The sequence below is a fragment of the Gymnoscopelus microlampas genome, assembly GCF_963454915.1.
Source record: "Gymnoscopelus microlampas genome assembly, chromosome: 21".
Lineage (NCBI taxonomy): Eukaryota > Metazoa > Chordata > Actinopteri > Myctophiformes > Myctophidae > Gymnoscopelus > Gymnoscopelus microlampas.
In genome coordinates this window covers 36,712,774-36,736,032 of record NC_139958.1, presented here as the reverse complement: position 1 = coordinate 36,736,032, position 23,259 = coordinate 36,712,774, and the positions used below count along the sequence as shown (strand labels likewise).

Sequence of the window (23,259 nt, the reverse complement as noted above, 5' to 3'; positions counted from 1 at the left end):
GGAGGACGGGCCTCAGGCAGGAACCAACTGAACCCCAATGGAAAGGGAAGTACAAACCCATGTATTGCCACTTGCACTACTGTAGTTGGATATTCCTGGCACAAGACACTTTACTGCTACCATTGGATGTTACTGGCAACGGACATTTGAATGTTTGAATGGGATGTTATCCTGGAACCTGTGGCACTAATTGACTCTGTATCGTACAGTGCTTTATGGAACTAAGTGGACGACTCTGAAGACACTCCCCCCCCCCCCTTTTGAAAAGTTGGCCATTGAACTATTTGCATTCCCCTCAAAAGTCACTGCCCTGTCTTTTTATTAGATTTTAGGTTGATTAAACGAACATTGACTTTTTGTACTCCTGCCTACTGTGTGGTTTTGTGTGGTATTTCCCCATTTCTGGTCACTGTTTAGAACCAAAGCCTTTGGCTATTTTATTGTTCACACTACCGTGTAACACTAGTATTTAGCTGTGACATATGGTACTTTTTTGCCTTGAATATTCTTGAAAGGCAAAGAGTGACATACTTTGTTTTTTGCCTTGAAAACAATGCATGCGCCTCTAATGGGGAAACGTTTTTATTTTATTAGGACTCATAGAATCACAAAATGTCCCTGGACTGGGACCCATTTAAATGACCACTTGTGGGTCCTGACACCCACTATCTACATTGAAAACCTAACATCACTGCTACGGCTTAGATGAGGAGTATATTTAAATGTATTTGTGGTTATTTGGTTATTTTATGCTGCACCACTAGGCTATAAAGATATTAATTTAGATTACCCAATGTGCCCAATATTGCCTTGTTTAAAAAAAAAAATCCAGCAAACAGCCCAAACAAAGTAGTCCGTTGAAGTAGATAGGGACAACTCTTGTTGTTGAGGTAAGCACAACATTTTAGATCCCTTTAGAGCAGGGGTTTTCAACAGGTGGTCCGTGAACCACTTGTGGTCCCTGAAGGTATTGCATGTGGTCCCTGACCATGTTGCAATTCCATGGAACAGTGCATATTATCGACCTGGTGAGCTATGATGACATGTCAATGTTGTTGGTTTCTGGGGAAGTCAAGTTTCTGGGATGTCAAGAAATTCCACAGAAAAGGGAATTAGAATCTCAAGAAGGGGAAGTGTGCCTGATGGGGTCAACCATAGAAACCCCTGGTTGGAGAAAGGGTGGAGCCACTGCAAGGCGTGTTAAATAGTAGGCTACTGACACCAGAATTCACAAGATTGCTCTTTCACAGAACAGGTGAGTTTTGTTTTAATATTTGAATTAATAGTTTTGCCATATTTTGGGGGGAAATTAAGTGATTCAGTAGGTGTAATTATATTTATTTTAATCTGCTGGATTGTTCTGTGTGTGTGTGTGTGTGTGTGTGTGTGTGTGTGTGTGTGTGTGTGTGTGTGTGTGTGTGTGTGTGTGTGTGTGTGTGTGTGTGTGTGTGTGTGTGTGTGTGTGTGTGTGTGTGTGTGTGTGTGTGTGTGTGTGTGTCAAGTAATCTCTTTAAATCATAGTTTGGGTCTTTATTCAGCTGTGTTTTCAATTCACAGAAAAGCAAAGATGACTTTCTTCAAGAAATTCTTCAAAAATGTTATCCATGACAGGGACCCTGATAAGGACTCATGTGGAGTGGACTCGGTGAGTAGTTCACCAGTGACAGAACACATTTCATCACTGTTAATTTGTTAAACTGTTAAAACTCAGTCCAGTTTTTGTGTTTTTCTTCTTATGGTGTGTTTAGTAATGAGTTTCAAACATCTATAACCTGTTGGAAACCCCTTTCTATGATTACAGTATGATCAATATCAATCAATTAGAGATAGTGGCCTGTGTCTGGCAGCAGTTAGTCAGTGTCAATCAGGACTGGAGTTTCACCATTTTAGTGGCAAGGCCACCTGGCCTTTGTGTTGCCAATTCTTTGAGGGCACAATGCCAAATAATAATGATATAATAACATATGCAACAGTGAAATAAATATAGAAATATTTAAATGTACAAAATAATGTATTGGTATTTACTAATTACCATATGTACAAATTCTTGAGTCAAACGTTCATACAAGTTCACCCCTGGACTAATCAGAGTCACTGGACTTGTTTGAAGGGAGTTTAAGAATTCAGAATCTCAAGAAAAAAGACACTGGTGTCTAAAAAGAGGCAGAGAGAAACTAAAATCAGCTGGGTCACTGGGGCAACCCGGCCGGGGCATCAAGGCCACTATGGCCTCAGTGCATATTCTCTGCCGTGTGGGAACCTCATATGTCCAACTGTTCAAATGAAAATGGCAAAAGTAGCAGATCGACAAGCCCGAGTTTGTAGTTCTGCTACTTTAAAAAAAAAAATGGGGGGGTCATTTTTGGCCTTATTTTAGTTTTCAGTAGAGACAGACAGGAAACGGGGAGAGAGAGATGGGGAGAGACATGCAGCAAAGATCGTCGGGAACAGGACTCGAATCAGCGATGCGCTGTCAGGCTACTTTGGAGCCTAGTTGACCGGACCGCTACGCCAGCCGTCCGGGCCAAGTTCTGCTACTTTTGATGCTTTTGTGTGACAGGGTAGTACGATTAAGTAGGGCGTTAATTTACGAAAAAACTGTTAGAATATGGAGATGGGAGGTTTCTGCCCGACGGCAACAATATAATTTATAAAGCCAAACTCGGGGGACACCGCGGCCATGGCCCTCATGGCCTCTGAAGTTACTGCCCTTGTCAATTACCAGTGTGGATCTTATAGTGGGGTCAGTGTACGTAACAGGGTGCTTACCATGTATTTGAATCGGACCTATGGCCTTTGTGCCACTACTTCTGTCTCATCTATCTGTACTGTCTTTAATTCTCAATCTAAAACTTTAAAGAGGTGGTGCCATGGTGTTGCACTTTTTCAGTTTTTCATGTGTCTATGATCGGGTTGATAAAACTTCATTAAGCCCCCTGGTGGTGTTTTTATGGTGTTTTATGTCTTCTCTGAGGCTGAAGGCCTGGAGGCTGAAACCTTGAGGGTCAAACGTGCCAATAGAAAAACAGCGCTTTAGTGACATAGTAAAAACATACCCTCCCCCTCGTTATCATAACACAACAGGTGTGGGCATGAGGAGGAGGAGGGACTAGGACAGGTGGGTGGTGCTAAGGTGGTGGAGGAGGTGCAAAGGTGAGAACCAGGTATACTTAATGAACTGGAGGCGCGTCCACATAAAAACATAATTTTAACAATTTCTGTACACTTTTTTGAAAAAAATCTTCCTCCTAGTATAACCATAATACCTGATGATTATGTTTTAGGGGGGGGGGGAATCACTGAAAATCACGGCACCCCGTCTTCAAAAGATTTTTAAAATCTATCAAATGACAAAAAAAAAGCAGATCTACAAGGTCACAACACATCTCGATGCAATGTGTTGTGAGCTTGTAGATACGTTTTTTTTAGCAGCACGACATCATCATGCGACAAACTTTAAAATAGGACTCCAGTGGTAAAAATCATAAACCACAGTACAGAGAATGATAAAGCAAAAAGCTTTGTGTTAAAGTGTATTTTGCATTCGCAGTGCAAGGGTAAGGCGAAGTTCTATGGAACTGTTCCTCCGTATCCTCACTTCTCCGCCAGCAGTGATGCCTCAGCCCTGCAGAAAGCCATTGAAACCAAAGGTATGAATAACTTAATGATGCACTGCACATTATAGGCCTACACTTCTACACTAATTGCAAAATGACTCAATATCTGCAAGACTGGGTATTGCCCAGTGCTAGGTATCCAACATCTCAATAATTTCTATGTTGTTTATTGGTGTTTACTCTATGGGGACAACAAAGAAACTTCATTCTTGAGTCAAACTGCTCCTCGCTATTTTGACTATAGACTATATAAATGTCAAAATGTCATATCTCTGCAACCCAGTTGAGAAAGTTGGGAAAATATAATTTTGTCTTTTAGTGTCTAGTAGTAGCCGTACTACATGTAGCCTATACATCACTCAACATATTTTCCAATTCACAGGAGTAGATAAGGATGTGATCATTTCCGTTCTTGTGAAGAGAAGCAATGAACAAAGGCAGAGGATCAAAGCAGTCTATGAGGTATCCACTGGGAAGGTGAGTCATGATCATCACTTAACCTGTCCCCACATAGTCATTTGACAAAATACCAGATTTTTGTGGATTGTCCGATTTGAATTATAGCTTTTAGGCTCTTAAATGGAAAAGGCCGTGGGAAATTCAGCCTACTTTTTATAAACGCATTACTAGGTTTTTCAGTTGAAAATCATAAAGAAAAAAATCGTTTCAGATTATTTGGTTTTGGACAGAACTCTGATGACTCTTTTTTTGTTTTACTAATATATTTGAGGAGACAGCAATAAGTGATTGACTGCCTGCCTACTCTTCATAAACCAAAAAACATTCAATACATGTACAAGAAATGAATCAATTAACATTTCCATCCGTAGTCTCACATATAAAAACATCACAACAACATGACAAAAACAGAAAAAACACGTACAATACACAACTGCCTACAAATACATTTAAAAAAATACCATACCTAATTTAAGCCCTACAAACAACCTAAATACAAATATAGCTGCAAGCAGCGATAATACGGGGCCAGTGAATAGAGAGAGAGAGAGAGAGACATGGAAACGGAATAGATTGAAGAGAGAGAGAGTGACATGGAAACAATAGATTGATGAGAGAGAGAGATGGAAACATAATGGTTTGATTGGACATCTCAACCTACTGCCAGTGGTGAGCTGTGGATTTTTGAACTAAGGGTACTGTATTTTATGACGTCACGTGCGCGCATCCACTCAGCTCAGTGCTAGTTGAAATACTGTATTCAACATGTGATTATTAATCATATGTATTATTATTTTGTTGTATTGTTAATTTGTTGTTTTATTTTTGTTTCAAATTCATTATTTTATTTTCCTTTTAATTTTATATAAAAGCCCTTTACATAGACTCACCCACACATAAGTAGGCCTACTTAAAATAATCGGACAACTTGTCTTTGTCTTGTCTCAGAGAACTGGGTCCTCTGCTAAGCGATCCCCTTCACACCTTGCAGTGCAGAGATGTTGTCTGTCATTGTGAGAGGAATGTAACACATTCAATTCAAGTCCGTGTCTTTTCTCGAGTAGCCTAATGTTATGCAAAGCAGCCAGGTAGACGCTATTGAGAACGGCTCGCCACTGACGGCGCGAACCTTGAGAGGCTATTGTTTTTAAACTTTAAGGCGTTAAAGACCGCCGCTGACGGTGCGTGCACGCGCGCCCCCAGCGTCCACAGTGTCAGAACTAAGGGTACGCCGTACCCCCCCGTACCCCCTACAGCTCAACCCTGCCTACTGCCATTAACAGGATTCAAACTCTCAACCTTTAATTTTGTCCAGGCTGATATTGTCTGTTGAAGATCATAAACTCTTGCCTTCTTTCATGAACCAAGCCCCTGTTTCACTAACACTAAGATCACTCGTTCACAAACCATTTACCAATGAAGAAATTGTACATCTCCTCAGAACCAAAACTATAGTGAAAGTAGCCGATCTACAAGCTCACAAACCATGAAAAGTTGTGAGATTGTAGATCAGCTATTTTCAGAATGAAGTATGTCATACGTTGAAAAAACGTACTCTCAAATAAGCATTTCAGGTTATCTTTACCATTTGCACATGTATTCATTGATACAGTCATGTTGTTTGCAATTCAACTTAAATTAAGTCTGCATCAAGTGAGGCTTGAACTGGCGACTTTGAGATTGTGAGGCATTCATTTAAGGGAGACGCCATTGGCCCAACAGACAAGTAACTGTGAAAAAGGAGATCACACAGATGATACAGTTTCACGCAAATAGCTGAAAAATCCTGGGTTTAAGTGTTTTTCAAACTGCTCAAAATTGCGGACAATCTAAGGGCGGAGCTTACTGGTCAAAGCGATAGATGTGTTCCTCATGAGTCAAGGCACAGGTGTAAGCAAGTTTCACGACTTTCGGCCGAACGAGGCATGACTTTTGCCTGTTTAAAGTTTGCATTTAAAAAAAAATGCTATAGCGCCCCCCTTTGGCCAATTGGAGTGAGATTGGTTTCAGTGATATTTGGAATAACTCTCTACATTACTGCAACGTTTCAAAGAAATGTGAGTCTTGCATGTATGTGTTAGGGGCAGATGAATAATTTTCATAAAACTGCAATAGTTAAAATCTATTTCCTCCTGGGATTTTTGAGTAATCTGCACAAAACATTTTACACATGAACTTAGGACCTTTGCCGACAAAACAAAAGCGGCGGATTTTCCATAAGTGAAAAAATGCAGAAGTTATGAGCCAATGGCTGTTTTTCATATAATTTAAAATGGTGGGCGATCTAAAGGTCAGAGGTCAAAAGTCAGACCACGAAAGTTGTCGGGCATGAAGAGACGCATGTGTGTATCGAAGTTTCATGGTTGTAGGTCAAACAGGGCATGAGTTGTACCTGTTCAAAGTTGTCACTTTCAATTGAGTGCTATAGCGCCACCCTTTGACGAATGAGTGTGAGAATTATTTCTTGGTAGTTTTTCATGAGCATCTACCATATGGCCGAGTTTCGTAAAAAGCGTATGCACGGTTAAGCCAGAACTGGCAAAAACAAGTATTTTTCAAACTGCTCAAAATTGCGGAAAATCTAAGGTCGGAGCTTAATGGTCAAATCGATACGTGTGTTCCTCATGAGTCAAGGCACATGTGTAAGCAAGTTTCACGACTTTCGGCCAAACGAGGCATGACTTATGCCTGTTTAAAGTCTGCCTTTTCAAAAAATTGCTATAGCGCCCCCTTTTGGCCAATTGGAGTGAGATTGGTTTCAGTGATATTTGGAATGACCCTGTACATTTCTGCAAAGTTTCAAAGAAATGTGAGTCTGCATGTATGTTTTAGGCACAGATGAATAATTTTCATAAAACTGTAATAGTTAAAATCTATCTCCTCCTGGGATTTTTGAGCAATCTGCACGAAACGTTTAACACTTGAACTTTGGACCACTGCCTACAAAAAATTCCAACGGATTTTCCATAAGTGAAAAAATGCAGAAGTTAGGAGCCAATGACTGTTTTTCATATAATTCAAAATGGTGGGCGATCTAAAGGTCAGAGGTCAAAAGTCAGAGGGTGAAAGTTGTTCAACATGAGGAGACGCATATGTGTATCCAAGTTTCATGGCTGTAGGTCAAACAGGGCATGAGTTGTACCTGTTCAAAGTTGCCATTTTCAATTGAGTGCTATAGCGCCACCTTTGGACGAAAGATTGTGAGAATTATTTCTTGATCGTTTTTCATGACCATCTACCATATGGCCGAGTTTCGTAAAAAGCGACTGCACGGTTCAGCCAGAACTGCGAAAAGTGGCAGAAGTGACAGAATACTGCCAATAACAAAACAGGTCCAGAGCTGAGCTCTGGCCCCGTAATAAGTCTAATCCCTAACCAATAGAATATCTAAATCCTATTGTGACATATCTAAGATTTAAAATGATAAATAACGTATAAATGATGCTAACATACCTTCGCTGAGTGCTTTGAATACCTAATTAGTCAGAAATGCTCTTTCCGTTTCAGGCTCTGGCTGATGACCTGAAGTCAGCTCTAAGGTCAGACTTTGAGGATGTTGTTCTGGCTCTGCTCATGACACCTGCTCATTTTGATGCCCACTGTCTCAGAAAAGCCACAAAGGTATATTTTGTGTAATTTAATTAATGGATGCAGTCTGAGTCCTATCATTTTAAGAACCAAGCCGTTAAATAGTTTTGTAAATGGAATTAATTCTTATCAAATTTTGAGCAAAAGTATTAGTGCGACCTAAATGATGATCTTGGGTTACAGAAATCGGCACCACCTTTTGAACCAGTGTTTAGACTGTATTTTACTATATATTGTTTGATTTTACCATTTTAATTCTTCTTTACAATTGTAAAAATACAAATGCCATATGTTTTTCTTTTTAACACTAATAATTGTCTATCCAACAGGGACTGGGCACAAATGAAGATGTCTTGGTAGAAATTCTTGCATCAAGGCCAAACCATGACATCCATGAGATCAAGAGGGTTTTTAAAGAAGGTACAGTCTATATAGTATGCTAGCTATGCTGGCACAGTAAAATGGTTATATTTCTGAGTGAAGGTATCCAAACTATGAATTGTTCTCTCTCTCTCTCCATCAGTGTACCAGGTGGAGCTGGAGGAAATCATTAAAGCGGACACCAGTGGAGACTTCACAATGGCCCTTCAGGCCCTGCTGAAAGCCAACAAAGATGAGGATAATGAAGTGGACTTTGACCTCGCCAAAAGGGATGCAAAGGTACTGCAATGGCACTATGATTAGCATCTAATGCAGTGGTTCTCAAACTATTTAATTTCAAGGACCCCCTACAGTTACAGACCTCAGGGTCTAGAAACACTGTGTGTGTGTGTGTGTGTGTGTGTGTGTGTGTGTGTGTGTGTGTGTGTGTGTGTGTGTGTGTGTGTGTGTGTGTGTGTGTGTGTGTGTGTGTGTGTGTGTGTGTGTGTGTGTGTGTGTGTGTGTGTGTGTGTGTGTGTGTGTGTGTGTGTGTGTGTGTGTGTGTGTGTGTGAAAGACTGTTGGCAAATTGTGTTTGATGATGCTTAATTGACTGAGTGGTCCTTAACTGAATTTGTGATGAATGTTATGACAGGCTCTGTTTGAGGCAGGTGAGAACACCAAAGGAACCGATATCCAAGCCTTCATTGACATCCTCACGAGTCGAAGTGGTCCTCAGCTCTCTACAAGTAAGGTTCCTTCATCCACTACCTGGCGTCCCTATTTTGGACATGTCAACAGAAAATTGTCCTCAAGTTTCCAAGATTTTGAGAAAACAGATGCGTCACTAAACTTGCACACCAGCCTAGATTTCTCATGGCCTGGCTCAAAGGCATTATAAAAATGGACCATGGCAACATACGCATATTGCATACAACCTATTAACCATTTTTATTTCAGGTAAGACTGTGTACAATGCCACAGGAGAAACCTGTAACAGAATGTTAGTCTGACTAAATCACTGCAATCACTGGCATGTTCCTTTGTAGCTACGACCACACTGTTATATAAAGCCTGTGAGGGCTGTTCAAAATGTTCAAGTGCAAACCGAGAGCTAGTTACAGCTTATTACAGCTTGCAAGCTTGTAGTTATGAATAAACAGTTTCATGACCAAATCTTCATGAAACTCACTGTACTTTCTCACAGGAGGTATTCTGGAATGTTGAGACAAAAAGGAAAAATGCACATTTGTATCCTGTGTGTTGAGCATGATGTCATTTCTGTTGGGACGGCTGTGCAATTTGTGTTGTGACTAAGCATACAAGAGAGACAATTTGAACATTTCTGTTGGTACGTAACAGATTTTTTTCTTGAAATCTGTTTCAACACCCTGAAAAGAGTAGAAGTTCCTGTAAAATAAAAGTAAATTTGCTCTTAATGTGCACTGTTTGACCTCATAGCGTTCCAGAAATACGCTGGCCTCAGTGATGTCAGCTTACCCAAAGCCTTGGAAATGGAGCTGAGAGGAGACATTGAAGACTGTCTCATTGACATTGGTGAGGTTCTTCCTGAAATGATTGCAATCATATTAATTATAAGTACAAGGGATTTTGAATAAAAATAGACACATTTCCTTTTGGGAATTGTACACTGTATGTTAGTTTGATATTTATGTTTGATATCACAATTTAACTAAGAGTCACCCCTCTGTATTATTTATGCACTTTAGTCAGACAACTCTTGGATTGAATAAATATATCTATTGAGCATATTTATAAGCATATTTGGCATCACAGCTCTGTCTCATTTAATTAATACCCTGTAAGCATGAATTATAATAAATGATTTGCCATTAGATTTTACAGGGAATGGAATTAAATAGACTCCCATAATAGAAACGGCGCCCACAGGTGGATGCTGGGGTGGTGGAAGCACAAAAAAAACGTAATAGCGCAGAGCACAAGAAGGCGACGGCGGCAGCAGCATGACAGAGCAGCAGCAAGAACAATGAGCTGTGAGCAGGGAGGTTTAAATAGCCCGCCCGCCCCAATCAGATGGAGTGAGCATGTGACTGATCAGCTGATCAAGAATTGGCACTCCTTGAGTTGTCTGCCTGAACCAGCTTCGCATCATTAATCTTTAAAAAAATCACACCCTGTGTGAAGGAAGCGGTGCCTTTGGGGCGGGCCTTAACTCATTTCAATGCGTCCCTATTGGTGGTCTGAGTCCACTTACCAAATTTGTACTTGGGAGCATGCTGCAAACTGGAATGATGGCTGTTTAAAGCCCAGCCAATGGGCAGACAGAGGGGGTGGGGCTTAAGTAATGACCGTTAGTCCCTATTGCTGGCTTTAGTCCATGTACAAAATTTGTACTCCATAGCATGCTGCGAACTTGAGTTATGGCTGTTTGAAGGCCAGCCAATGGGAAGACAGAGGGGGCGGGGCTTCAGCAATTCATGCTGGTCCCTATTGGTGGTCTAAGTCCACATACCAAATGTGGACTTGGTGGCATGCTGCAAACTGGAGTTATAGCTGTTTAAAATCCCGTGCTCATCCCGTGCTCATACGGGCGCGGGGGGTCCCTGGACCCCTCTTTGATAACTTCATCAATTCATGCTGGTCCCTATTGGTGGTCTAAGTCCACATACCAAATGTGGACTTGGTGGCATGCTGCAAACTGGAGTTATAGCTGTTTAAAATCCCGTGCTCATCCCGTGCTCATACGGGCGCGGGGGGTCCCTGGACCCCTCTTTGATAACTTCATCAATTCATGCTCGTGCCTATTGGTGGTCTAAGTCCACATACCAAATGTGGACTTGGTGGCATGCTGCAAACTGGAGTTATAGCTGTTTAAAATCCCGTGCTCATCCCGTGCTCATACGGGCGCGGGGGGTCCCTGGACCCCTCTTTGATAACTTCATCAATTCATGCTCGTGCCTATTGGTGGTCTAAGTCCACATACCAAATGTGGACTTGGTGGCATGCTGCAAACTGGAGTTATAGCAGTTTAAAATCCCGTGCTCATCCCGTGCTCATACGGGCGCGGGGGGTCCCTGGACCCCTCTTTGATAACTTCATCAATTCATGCTCGTGCCTATTGGTGGTCTAAGTCCACATACCAAATGTGGATTTGGTGGCATGCTGGAAACTGGAGTTATAGCTGTTTAAAATCCCGTGCTCATCCCGTGCTCATACGGGCGCTGGGGGTCCCTGGACCCCTTTTTGATAACGTCATCAATTCATGCTCGTCCCTATTGGTGGTCTAAGTCCACATACCAAATTTGGACTTGGTGGCATGCTGCAAACTGAAGTTATAGCTGTTTGCTTCTTTGCCGTGCTCATCCCGTGCTGAAACCGCCGGCCGGACGGACGGACGGACGGACATACAAAAGTCAAAAGCCACGTATAGAGCGGTTGGCACCGCTGAAAACATTACAACTCAAACCCTGACATGCTGTAGTGCTTTGGTTCAATTTGAACTGGGTCAGCTGTGGAAAGACTATAGCCTTATTTATGTCACTGTGCTATACGCTCTTACTCTGTGATCCATCGGGCTGCTCCCCTAAACTGTGTTTCTTTGATGTACAGTGAAGTGTGCCTGGAGTAAGCCTGCTTTTTTTGCGGAGAAGCTCCATTTGTCCATGAAGGTATGTCTGTCTCTTTGTGTGGGGTGTAATGGAGTTAATGCTCTGTCATGTTCAACCTCATAAACTCCATTTTAACTCCCTACTCACTAAAGTGCACAATATAGTGATTACACCATTTTGTAGTGATGTCCAAATTTATATTGTATAGTGATACAATTATTATATACCCTATAGGGCCTACAGCATATACTATGTGATCCCACACAATGCATCATGTGCATCTCTCAAAGTGGGGTCCGTGGACCAGAGGAGTCCTTGCGGGGGTTTCCCCAGTTATTAGGAACCGTTTTATTTCACCGGCTAGAATGAACCCAATGAAAGAATGTGTTGGCTTCACTCTCTCCACCTACAGTATAGAGACAGTTGAATATTATTGGGATCCCTGGCCCAGAATCTTCTCACATTGGGTCTGTGGCCTATTATGTATCAATTTGGAGGCCTGTAAGGGTCCTTTTGGTTCCATTTGTACACTCTTTGGAGTTGAACGAACACCAATCTGGGAACCCATCGTCAAATAAAAACGAAAAACCGGCGCCCTCTGCTGTTTTTCACTTATTCGATGGATCTGTTCTTGAGAGATTAAACGAACACTGCAGATCTTGCTGTGTAGTTTACCAGGGCTGTCTATTCTTCACAGGGACATGGTACATGTGATGAGACTCTCATCAGGGTGGTGGTGAGCCGCTCTGAGGTGGACTTGAAGAAGGTCATGGATGAGTACAAGACCATGTATGGAAGAACTCTACAGGAGGACATATTGGTAATGTGAAACACCACTATTTTACATGTCCCTGTCAGTCTCTGTATTTTCTAGATGAATTACAATCTGTCTCATTCTATGGCTGTCATGGTTAAGCAATAGATTTGTTGCTGTGTTGCTACATTCTGTGGTTTTGTGACGTTATCTTTGTTGTATTCTCACTGATTACTTGTTTCCTTTTGGTTTGACAGGCGGATACCAAGGGACATTATGAAGCAATCCTGCTGGGATTGTGTGGATCTGGACCTGAATAAAATGTTTTAACTTTGTCTTTTTCACTTTAATGCAAGCTGTGAGGTGCTGCTGAAATATCTGTTGGTTTTTCCTCAAATATTAGGAATCGTATTCATAATGTTGTCCTACAGCATGGATGTTATAATAAAGCTGTTGCAAACACTTGCCAAGTTTCCTCATTGACAAAAAATATTCCTAATGACTGTCATCTTTACAGATTTTATAATGGGAGCAAATTGTGATCGTATAATTATCACAAACTATATTGTGTATTTAGCAATTGCATCATTCTTGTAGGAGCAAAATAGTAAAGTGGAATATGAATTTTATAACACCCACACTATATCAGCTGAGCTGAACCCAACTGCAGCACAATGATATTTTCTGACTGGGCCTGCAGTATAAGCTACAAGTTATTTAAAATAACATGGTAATACTGAATTGACTTGGCAACAATTAGGTGTTACACAGTAGGATGGTGTCATTGTGTCAACAGGTCTTGAGGGCTTGAGGCCCGGCCACACAGTGCTGATTGTTCTCAGGGGATATTGGGGTGCTGGAATAATTTCACAAGGTGATACAAAGCAGGGGTCAACATTATGGGTGAGAGCAACATACTGTACATTAAGACACAAGGACAAGAAGATAGAAGGGGGGGGGGGCATAGCGTTTGCTGGGGAGAGAGACTTATTTGTAATAGAAGGCATTGTTTGAGTGTGAAGCAAGTGGGACTTTGCAAAGCATAAACTTAGGACTGTTACGCAACCCGTTGAATTGAGAAGAAGCCTAAGGTATACACAAAGATATCAGTGTTTAGTAAACTACAATTTTAGCCAAACGGGTCTACAGTTACGAGTTGCCCAACCTGTAAGTGAAGCAGGAATCTCACCTTGATGGAATGCTGGCATTGAGAGAATGCTGGGGTTGGCCAGCCTTGAATACGTTTGAAAACAACCATGGAAACCTCACGGGTGGAGCCACTGCAAGGTGTGTTAAATAGTAGGCTACTGTACTGACACCAGAATTCACAAGATTGCTCTCTTTCCCAGAACAGGTGAGTTTTGTTTTTATATTTATATTTGTGAATAGTTTTGCCATTACATTTTGCGGGGAAATTAAGAGTTACAGTTATATTTATTTGAATCTGCTGGATTGTTCTTGTTGAACAAGAACTGTGTGTGACACGTAATCTCTTTCATTCGCAGTTTGGGTCTTTATTCAGTGTTTTCAATTCATAGCAAAGCAAAGATGTCTTTCTTCAAGAAATTCTTCCAAAATGTTATCCATGACAGGGACCCTGATGAGGACATTGTGGACTCGGTGAGTACCAGTTCACCAGTGACAGAACATCATAGTTGATTTGTTAAAACTCCAGTTTTAGTCCAGTTTTGGTGTTGTTCTTCTTATGGTGTGTTTATGATTGTGGTGTTTTCTCTGGTGTCTTTTTGAGACAAAATTGAATATGGTCACTCTGTGTTGTTGTTTCAAACCTCTATGAAACCTGTTGGAACCCCCTTTCTATGATTACAGTGATATGATCAATATCAATCAATTAGATTGGCAGCAGTGATAATCAGTGTCAATCAGGCCTGGTGTTTCACCGTTTAAAGGCCACTTGGCCTTTGGTGTAACAATAATGTATTTGTATTTACTAATTGCCAATATGTACAAAATCTTGAGTCAAATGTTAATACAAGCTCACCCCTGGACTAATCAGAGTCACTGGACTCGTTTGAAGATGGGAAGTTAAGAATTCAGAATCTCAAGAAAAAAGACACTGGTGTCTAAGAACTGGATTGACAGGAAAGAGGCAGAGAAGAAAACTGAAATCAGCTGGGTCACTGGGGCATCAAGGCCACTGTGAACTCAGAGCATATACTTTATGAATTAAGCCAAACTCGGGGACACGGCGGCAATGTCCTTCATGGCCTCCGTGTATTTACTGCCCTGGTTACCATTGTGGATCCTAGCGGGTCAACAGGGTCATGGTGGTTACCATGTATTTGAATCGGACCTATGGCCTTTGTGCCACTTCTTCTCTGTCTCACCTATATGTACTGTCTGTAATTCTCAATCTTAATGTCCCAATTTGGGGTATTACAGGCAAACATTTTCAATAACTTTCAAAGATTTTCAAATGGCGAAAAATTGCAGATCTACAAGCTCGCAACACATTGAGACGCAATGCGTTGCGAGCTCGTACTGTAGATCAGTTGTTTCTTGCAGCATGACACCATCATACGACAAATTATAAAATATGGCTCCAGTGGTTAAAATCATAAACTACAGCACAGAAAATAAAACAGCTGGACTTGTATTAAGCAAAAAGCTTTGTGTTAAAGGGTATTTCTGATTGAATGTATTCGCAGCGCAAGGGTAAGCCGAAGCCTAAGTTCTATGGAACTGTTCCTCCGTATCCTCAATTCTCCGCCAGCAGTGATGCCTCAGCCCTGCAGAAAGCCATTGAAACCAAAGGTATGAAGAACTTAGTGATGCATTGCACATTATAGGCCTACACTTCTACACTAATCGCAAAATGACTTAATATCCGCAAGATTGGGTATTGCCGGGTGGTCTATTGAACATCTCAACATTATTTGTGTTATTCTATGAAAAGGAAACAACAAAGAAAGTCAAACTGTGCTCCTTGCTATTTTGACTTTGAAAATGTTCTTAGGATTGGATTTTCTTATCTCTGTACCCCCTTGAGAAAGTTGGGAAAATGCTTTTAGTATAGTTGTATCCATACTACGTGTAGCCTACAACATCACACAACCTATTTTCCCATTCACAGGAGTAGATGAGAATGTGATCGTTTCCGTTCTGGTGAAGAGAAGCAATGAACAAAGGCAGAGGATCAAAGCAGTCTATGAGGAATCCACTGGGGAGGTGAGTCATGGTCATTCCCAAAATACCAGATTATTGTTGAATTAAAGGGTTGTCCGATTAATTATAGTCTTTACATATGGGTCTTAAAAATGGAAAAGGCCTGGGAATGTAGCCTACTTTATATTTTGTATAAACATACAGTACTACTAGGTTTTTCAGTTGAAAACATATATTTGTTAATCTTTTCGGATGATTTGCTTTCGGACAGAACTCTGCTGGCTCTTTCTTAGCTTTCCTGATACATTTGAGGAGACAGCAATAAGTGATTGAACGCCCACTCTTCTTTAAAAAATAAAGAAAAAGGCTGAATAGAACTAAATACGTATAACTATATATCATTTTCAAGCTAACAATCTGTTGCATTGATAGCTTGAAAATATGTTCTTTTCGGCAAGTGTACGCTGTCATATGACAAAGTATAAATGATGCTTGAATGCCTCCAGTGTGAGTCACTGAGTGCTCTTCATTCTCTTTCAGGCTCTGGCTGATGCCCTGAAGTCAGCTCTAAGGTCAGACCTTGAGGATGTTGTTCTGGCTCTGCTCATGACGCCTGCTCGTTTTGATGCCCACACTCTCAGAGAAGCCACAAAGGTACATTTTGTGTAATTTTATTAACTCTAGAAGCCACGGATACAGTCTGTGTCCTATCTTTTTAAGAACCAAGCAGTTCATTAGAGTTTTGTAAATGGTTTCTTATAAAACAAATTGAGCAACATTATTAGTGCGACCTGAATGAGGAACTGGGGTTACAGAAATCAGCGCCATCTTTTGAACCAGTGTTTAGAATGCATTTGAATAATTCTTTAATTCTTAGTTCTATCTCACAACTGGCATTTTGCTGTTTATGTATAGCTATTACTTTTCAATATTTTTTCTTTTTAACACTAATAATTGTCTATCCAACAGGGACTGGGCACACATGAAGATGTCTTGGTAGAAATTCTTGCATCAAGGCCAAACCATGAGATCCGTGAGATCAAGAGGGTTTTTAAAGAAGGTAGCCTACAGTCTATATAGTATGCTAAACATTGCAATATTTGATGCCCCCAATTTAATCTTACCACTGCAATACATTTTTGGCATTTAACTGATGCTCCAAATCCTCTGGGACTTAGGATGGGTATAACCGGAGAATGAATTGTTCACTTCAGTCAGAGGACTGGGCACTTGACAGAATTCTTTGTGGATTTGGGGGGTGGGGGGGATCGGGCACTATTTTTTATATTTTACCTTTAGAACCCATTTCTATTAACTTATACCACGTTTTACATTAAAACCCAAAATGACAATAAATGAATGCATCATATTTGCATCATGCATAGTGTGGCTAAACTGGCTATACTTTGTCAATCACTGTCAACCTCACAATGCATTACGAGTGTTAATTAAGCATTAACCTTATACTGTATAATCTTAAAAATCACCTTCGTTCCTACAGAATATTGCACAATAAAATGGTTATATTTAGGGTTGTCCGATATTGGCTTTTTTACCGATAACCGATATACCGATATTGTCCAACTCTTAATTACCGATACCCAGTGTTGGGAAAGTTCACTTAAAATATGAACTAGTTCAAAGTTCAGTTCACAATTTTTAAAATGAACTAGTTCAAAGTTCAGTTCATAATTCAAAATTTTGAACTAAAGTTCATGGTTCAAAAAATGAACTAGTTCAGTTCTTTTTCGTTCTTTTTTTTCAATATATATTAGTGCTGTCAGGCGATTAAAATTTTTAATCGCGATTAATCGCATGATTTGTGTAGTTAATCGCGCGATTAATCGCTTATTAATCGCATATTTTTATTGTCTCAAACTTGAATGATTAACTGAAAAGCAGTGCATTGTATTGTATTGTATATGGAGCAGGATGCATCCGAATCTATTATTTATTATTATTACTATACTTTTATTTTTTACCCAATACATTATAAAACCAATGTTATTTATTTAATTTTCTTATACATTATATTCTCTCTGGTGTACATACACAAAGCACCCTATATTTATTATTTCCAGTGGTGTAAAGTAACTAAGTACATTTATTCAAGTACTGTACTTAAGTACAATTTTGAGGTACTTTTACTTTACTAGAGTATTAGCAGTTTTCAGTACTTACTTACTTCTACTCTACATCTCAGAGGCAAATATTGTACTTATTTTTAATTATTTGAAAACTGAAGTTACTAGTTACTATGTAGATTTTGCAAATACATGAATCACTTCAGCCCTATTTAAGTTTTGGCTATTGGAAAATAGCCGATCTACAAGCTCACAACCTATACCTCTATGCTCACAACAGGTCACGGTGCGACACAGTGAGCTTGTAGATCTGCTATTTTCTAAAGATTTTCATTCATCTTGGTGGGAGGCCTACTTTTCTTGGACGCTTTTTTTCTCTCTGCCAAAAATAGCAGATCTACAAGCTCACAACGCGTCACGCTGCAACACGTTGTGAGCTTGTAGATCGGCTATTTTTGGCTTATGTTCCCCCCATCTGGGGTTCATGTGGTTAATACTAATGTAATGCATAATAATGTAATGGTGTTTTAATTTTTCATTCATCTTGGCGGGGGGGCTGGGGGCTTGTCAAAGTGAGTGTATGACACTGTTAACATCAAAAGCCAGGTGCAGAAGTCCACTTTTAATGCCAAAATAAAGTCGGGTCGGACGTCCAGACTACAATACGTTCATTCAGAGGTTCGGGGGCCGGGGCTACCGTCCTAAAGTCGGCTGTAGGCTACGGTGCACGACGCATCCGACCCGACGCATCCGCGTCCGGACATGTTGTTGTAACATCCCAAACTCATTTCGCCGTTCCGCGGTGTTTACTTTATTAATTCAGCCCAGCTTCAAGTTAATTTTGTCGGCAGTGAAGCCAAGGAAACAACACCGATACTTTGGAAGAGACACAAGTCAACTTCCAAATGCTTGTGGCCGGGAAATGAGCTTCGCAGAGCGGATAAAGTGTCAGCTCTTCGCCCTGGCCGAGTGGCCGTAACTGTCTGTGCTGTTCACTAGCTGTCGCTGCAATGAGACTGTTCACTCGGAGTCGGTCTCCGCGCTGCGCACATGAATGTGAGACGCCGCCTTGCTTTTCTCTTTTTTTGGCTGATGGTGCGTTCAAGACGCCTCGGAAACACAGAATAGGATGAAATACAACATGACGAACCGATGTAACCATGGAATTTTGGGACACTCTTGAACGAAGTTTGAACGAAGAGAGAACGCCGTTCACAAACGCCAGAATGAACGCGTTCACAATAACGTTCATCTAGCGGATATACAGTACGTTCAGTTCACGTTCGCCCAAAATACGAACGAGTTCATGAACGATCGTTCATTGAACGCGTTCAGGCACAACACTGCCGATACCGATATCAACCGATACCGATATATGCGGGGATTATTGTGATTAGGGTAAGCTCAAATTTCATATCACACACACCATATACAGTAAGAACCCCTGTAACTTATTTATAAAGCAAAAAAAAAAAAAAAAAAAAAATTTTTTTTTTTTTTCAAAAACCGATACCGATATTTTCCCGATATCAATTTTTATGCTAATATCGGCCGATAATATCGGGAGGCCGATAATATCGGACATCCCTAGTTATATTTCTGAGTAAAGATATGATTCCAAACCATGAAGCGTTCTCTCTCCATCAGAGTACCAGGTGGAGCTGGAGGACGTCATTAAATCTGACACCAGTGGAGACTTTACATTGGCCCTTCAGGCCCTCCTGAAAGCCAACAAAGATGAGGACAGTGAAGTGGACTTGGACCTCGCCAAAAGGGATGCAAAGGTACTGTACTGTAGTAACACTATGATTTACATGTAATATTTCTACTGAACATGGTACTTGGACCTTTAACTGAATTTGTAATGAATTTTATGACAGGCTCTGTTCGAGGCTGGTGAGAATTCCAAAGGAACTGATATCTACGCCTTCATTGACATCCTGACAAGTCGAAATGGTCCTCAGCTCTCTAAAAGTAAGGTTCCTTTATCCACTTTATCGAAGGCGTATTTATTTTGGGCATGTCATTATTTGCGAAAATTGGCCTAAAGCTTCCAACATTTTGAAAAAAATAAATTAAAAAAAGTAGATCTACAAGTTTACAATGCGTTGCGAAGCTTTCATATAATACAAGCTATAGCCTATATTTGTCAGGGGTCTGGCTCAAAGGCATGGTAAAAATGGACCATGGCAACATACATCCTATTAACCATTTTCATAATAGGTAAGAGAGTAAGTACCTGACTCCTGGTGTACAATGCCCCAGGACAGTGGTTCCCAACTTCTTTTCCTTGTACGACGAATAGCTCATAACATGTCACGATGCGACACGTTGTGTGAGCTTGTAGATAGGCTATTTTTCTCTATTACTTTTATAACATAATAACCCAAAAATGTAATGTATGGTTTTGTGCAATATGTTTAAAATGTTTTACTACCTCTAAACAGTCAATGCCTCACGTCCCCCCTGTAATCTTCGATGCCCTTATTTCTCTTATTGTGCTCTTATTTCTTGTACAAAATAATAATGATAATCTCAAATTTGCTCTAAATATGTGTTTCAATTGACCGATATAGCGTTCCAGAAATACGCTGGCCTCAGTGATGTCACCTTACCAAAAGCCTTGGACATGGAGCTGAGAGGAGACATTGAAGACTGTCTCATTGACATTGGTGAGGAGCAATCTTCCTGAAATCTTTACAATCAGAATCATATTAATTACTAAGTACAAGGGATTTTCATTATGGCCAATGGGGATATTTCTTATCTGAATTAAAGACACCAATTTCTTTTGGGGAAATGTACACTGTCTGTTTGATATTTAAGTTTGATAATAATGTCACAATTTAGCTTAACAATTTAGTTAAGTCACCCCTCTGTATTATTTATGTTTCTTTTTTTTACATCTCAAACCCTTGTGTCGATTTGAACTGCTGTCAGCTGTGGAAATGACTATAATTTATGTCACTGTGCTATGTGCTCTTACTCTGTGATCCATCGGGCTGCTTGCCTAAACTTTGTTTCTTTGATGTACAGTGAAGTGTGCCTGGAGTAAGCCTGCTTTCTTTGCGGAGAAGCTCCATTTGTCCATGAAGGTATGATGTCTGTCTGTCTGTCTGTCTGTCTGTCTGTCTGTCACTATCTCTGTCTGTTCACCGACTCGAATTAACTCAATGAGAGAATGTGTTGGTTTCACTCTCTCCACTATCTCTCCACCTCCTACAGTATAGAGACAGTTGAAGAATTCTCTACTAATTCAAATCTATTGACAACAAATATTCTCTTATTGAGATCCCTGGCACAGAATCTTCTCAAAATGGGTCTGTGGCATATTATGTATCAATTTGGAGGCCTAGCTGTAAAGTGTCCTTTTGGTTCCATTTTATACTCTTCCGAGTTAAACGAACACTGAGGATTTTGCTGTGTAGTTTACCAGGGCTGTCTATTCCTCACAGGGACATGGTACATGTGATGACACTCTCATCAGGGTGGTGGTGAGCCGCTCGGAGAAGGACTTGAAGAAGGTCATGGATGAGTACAAGACCATGTATGGAAGAACTCTACAGGAGGACATATTGGTAATGTGAAACACCACTATTTTACATGTCTGTCTGTCTGTCTGTCTGTCTGTCTGTCTGTCTGTCTGTCTGTCTGTCTGTCTGTCTGTGCATGCATGCTATGTACAGTATGTATGTATGTATGCACAGTATGTATGTATGTAATTTCAAGATGAATTACTATCTGCCTCATTCTATGGCTGTCATGGTTAAGCAATAGATGTGTTGCTGTGTTGCTACATTCTCTGGTTTTGTGAAGATACCTTTGTTGTATTCTCACTGATTACTTGTTTCCTTTGGTTTGACAGGCGGATACCAAGGGACATTATGAAACGATCCTGCTGGGATTGTGTGGACCTGTTTAAAATGTTTGATTAACTTTGTCTTTTTCACATTAATACAAGCTGTGAAGTGCTGCTGAAACATCTGTTGGTGTTCCTCGCATGTTGGGAATCCTATTCTTAATGATGTTGTCCTACAGATTGGATCTTATAATAAAGCTGTTCCAAACACTTGCCAAGTTTCCTCATTTGACAAAAAAATATTCCTAATGACTATTATCTTTGCAGATTTTTACGATCCTATAATTATCACAAACTATTTTGTGTATTTAGCAATCAAAAACGATTGTCGATTCCTATTCCGGCCTTGCTGGTTGAAATGGGGGAGGCTATCGAAGGCACCATTAAGCAACAGGAGAAACAAGCTGGGACTTCACTACTGGGTTAAATTAGGTGGTTTTCAATACAGCTGCATATTGGAGGAGTGTTGGGAGTTTATAGGCAAGAAGGAAAAAGCAACCTTTTTTCACCAGACAAAACGGCTTGCAGTTAACATTGGGCTAAAGCAGGACAATATTATTTGGTCTCCTGTTCCTTTTTGGTTTCTCCCAGAGCCATTAGTGGATCTGTCCCTGTTGGGCTGGAAAGGAGAGCTTTCAAGTGATCATGTGCATAGGTACCTGGGTCAGTTCAAAAAAGAATATGTGCAGATATTTACTGACGGGTCTAAGGACCCAGTCTCTGGGAAAACTGGGTTTGGTGTGTATGTGGAGGAGCTTAACTGACAACATGTTTGTCTTTTCAGCTGAACTATTTTATGGGCCAAGTGCATGTGGTGGATAGAGGAGGTCAAACCCGCAAAAAGTATAATATGCTCCGATTCTGCGGCTGCTCTGGTGGCTTTGAGAGGTGGGGAATCAAAGGCCCGCTCTGACTTGATCTGGGAGATTATGTGTTGTATGTACAGGATAGAGAGAATGGGCTGCCAGGGTGTGCATGTACCTGGGCACTGTGGGGTCAAAGGCAATGAAATATCTGACCGCGAAAGCTCTAAAAAAAGAAATGACAGATCGTTGTGAGCTTGTAGATCAGCTATTTTCACAATAGGCCTATCTATCTGTGGAACCAAATCAAACTATGTAAGGCTTTCCATGTGCATGTCAGGGTGGGGGGTCCCCAGTTCAAATTTTTTCATGTCAAGGACCCCCAAAATGTATTATGTATTTGGCCGCGGACCCCATCTCAAAATATCTAGTTCCAGGGACCCACAGAAGCAAAGATTTGAGTTACAAATGTTCACCTTAAAAATATATATATTCAAAGATTTGCACAAATGTTCACGATTTTGCAAAAATAGCCAAAGAAGTTAAGGTTCAAGTGGTTTAAATGATTGTGACGCCATGTTAACACATTTAGATGGGGACCCCCTGGTACCCCCCAAGGACCCCTGTGGGTCCCCGGACCTCACTTTGAGAACAAATGCTTTAGAACGTGACGCATCCGTGACGCAACTGACCGTTCCTAATTTACATAGCCTTGTAGGCGGGTGTGCGCATGCGTCACCGACGTGGATTTTCCCCATGTCCGGAAGTGTTGCAGATCAACTGCTAGCATAAGTACTATGGTTGTTGTTTACTGTCAACCATGATGCGACCTTATAGAACATCTATCTGTTTTTGGCTCGTAACAGTGGAATACTAGTAAGACCATGACGTGCGTTGTAATTCAAGGATATCTCCGGGCTTGAATGTTTTTCGGGGAGTTAAGTTCACTGATGCCTGGTGGCTAGCAGCCAGGCTAGCAAGGCTACTTGCTATACCCTCTCTCACTACTTTATGGTTATA

General features: G+C 40.7%; 3 protein-coding genes across 3 annotated transcripts in view; all 3 read left to right on the top strand.

Annotated features, from left to right (window-relative positions):
- The first annotated feature begins 1,245 nt into the window (after positions 1-1,245).
- LOC311038431 (annexin A1-like) lies at positions 1,246-21,649 on the top strand. Its single transcript, XM_084047956.1, has 12 exons — positions 1,246-1,255; positions 13,873-13,987; positions 15,037-15,142; positions 15,462-15,556; positions 16,034-16,147; positions 16,463-16,553; positions 19,225-19,361; positions 19,458-19,551; positions 20,154-20,249; positions 20,614-20,672; positions 21,033-21,155; positions 21,443-21,649. Exons 2-12 carry the CDS (start codon positions 13,916-13,918, stop codon positions 21,497-21,499), a joined length of 1,044 nt encoding a protein of 347 aa, XP_083904082.1. The 5' UTR covers positions 1,246-1,255; positions 13,873-13,915; the 3' UTR covers positions 21,500-21,649.
- Positions 1,517-12,809, top strand: LOC311038430 (annexin A1-like). The gene is made up of 11 exons (XM_084047955.1): positions 1,517-1,645; positions 3,551-3,650; positions 4,000-4,094; positions 7,584-7,697; positions 7,994-8,084; positions 8,188-8,324; positions 8,679-8,772; positions 9,485-9,580; positions 11,615-11,673; positions 12,311-12,433; positions 12,625-12,809. Exons 1-11 carry the CDS (start codon positions 1,568-1,570, stop codon positions 12,685-12,687), a joined length of 1,050 nt encoding a protein of 349 aa, XP_083904081.1. The 5' UTR covers positions 1,517-1,567; the 3' UTR covers positions 12,688-12,809.
- Positions 21,650-22,992: 1,343 nt separating the features above from the next.
- Positions 22,993-23,259, top strand: part of slc30a5 (solute carrier family 30 member 5) — a 13,662-nt gene continuing 13,395 nt past the window's right edge. Inside the window, exon 1 of the mRNA XM_084047711.1 lies at positions 22,993-23,259. This exon is cut by the window's right edge and continues 276 nt beyond it. The gene's annotated coding sequence lies outside the window, so the exon portion shown is untranslated.

Bases quoted from the DNA above. Each gene is read 5' to 3' on its own strand.
- LOC311038430 (XM_084047955.1), top strand. From the start codon at position 1,568: ATGACTTTCTTCAAGAAATTCTTCAAAAATGTTATCCATGACAGGGAC. The intron at 7,698-7,993 runs GTATATTTTGTG...TCTATCCAACAG, and splicing joins GTCTCAGAAAAGCCACAAAG to GGACTGGGCACAAATGAAGA. The intron at 11,674-12,310 runs GTATGTCTGTCT...TATTCTTCACAG, and splicing joins AGCTCCATTTGTCCATGAAG to GGACATGGTACATGTGATGA.
- LOC311038431 (XM_084047956.1), top strand. From the start codon at position 13,916: ATGTCTTTCTTCAAGAAATTCTTCCAAAATGTTATCCATGACAGGGAC. The intron at 15,143-15,461 runs GTATGAAGAACT...TCCCATTCACAG, and splicing joins GAAAGCCATTGAAACCAAAG to GAGTAGATGAGAATGTGATC. The intron at 19,362-19,457 runs GTACTGTACTGT...ATTTTATGACAG, and splicing joins TCGCCAAAAGGGATGCAAAG to GCTCTGTTCGAGGCTGGTGA.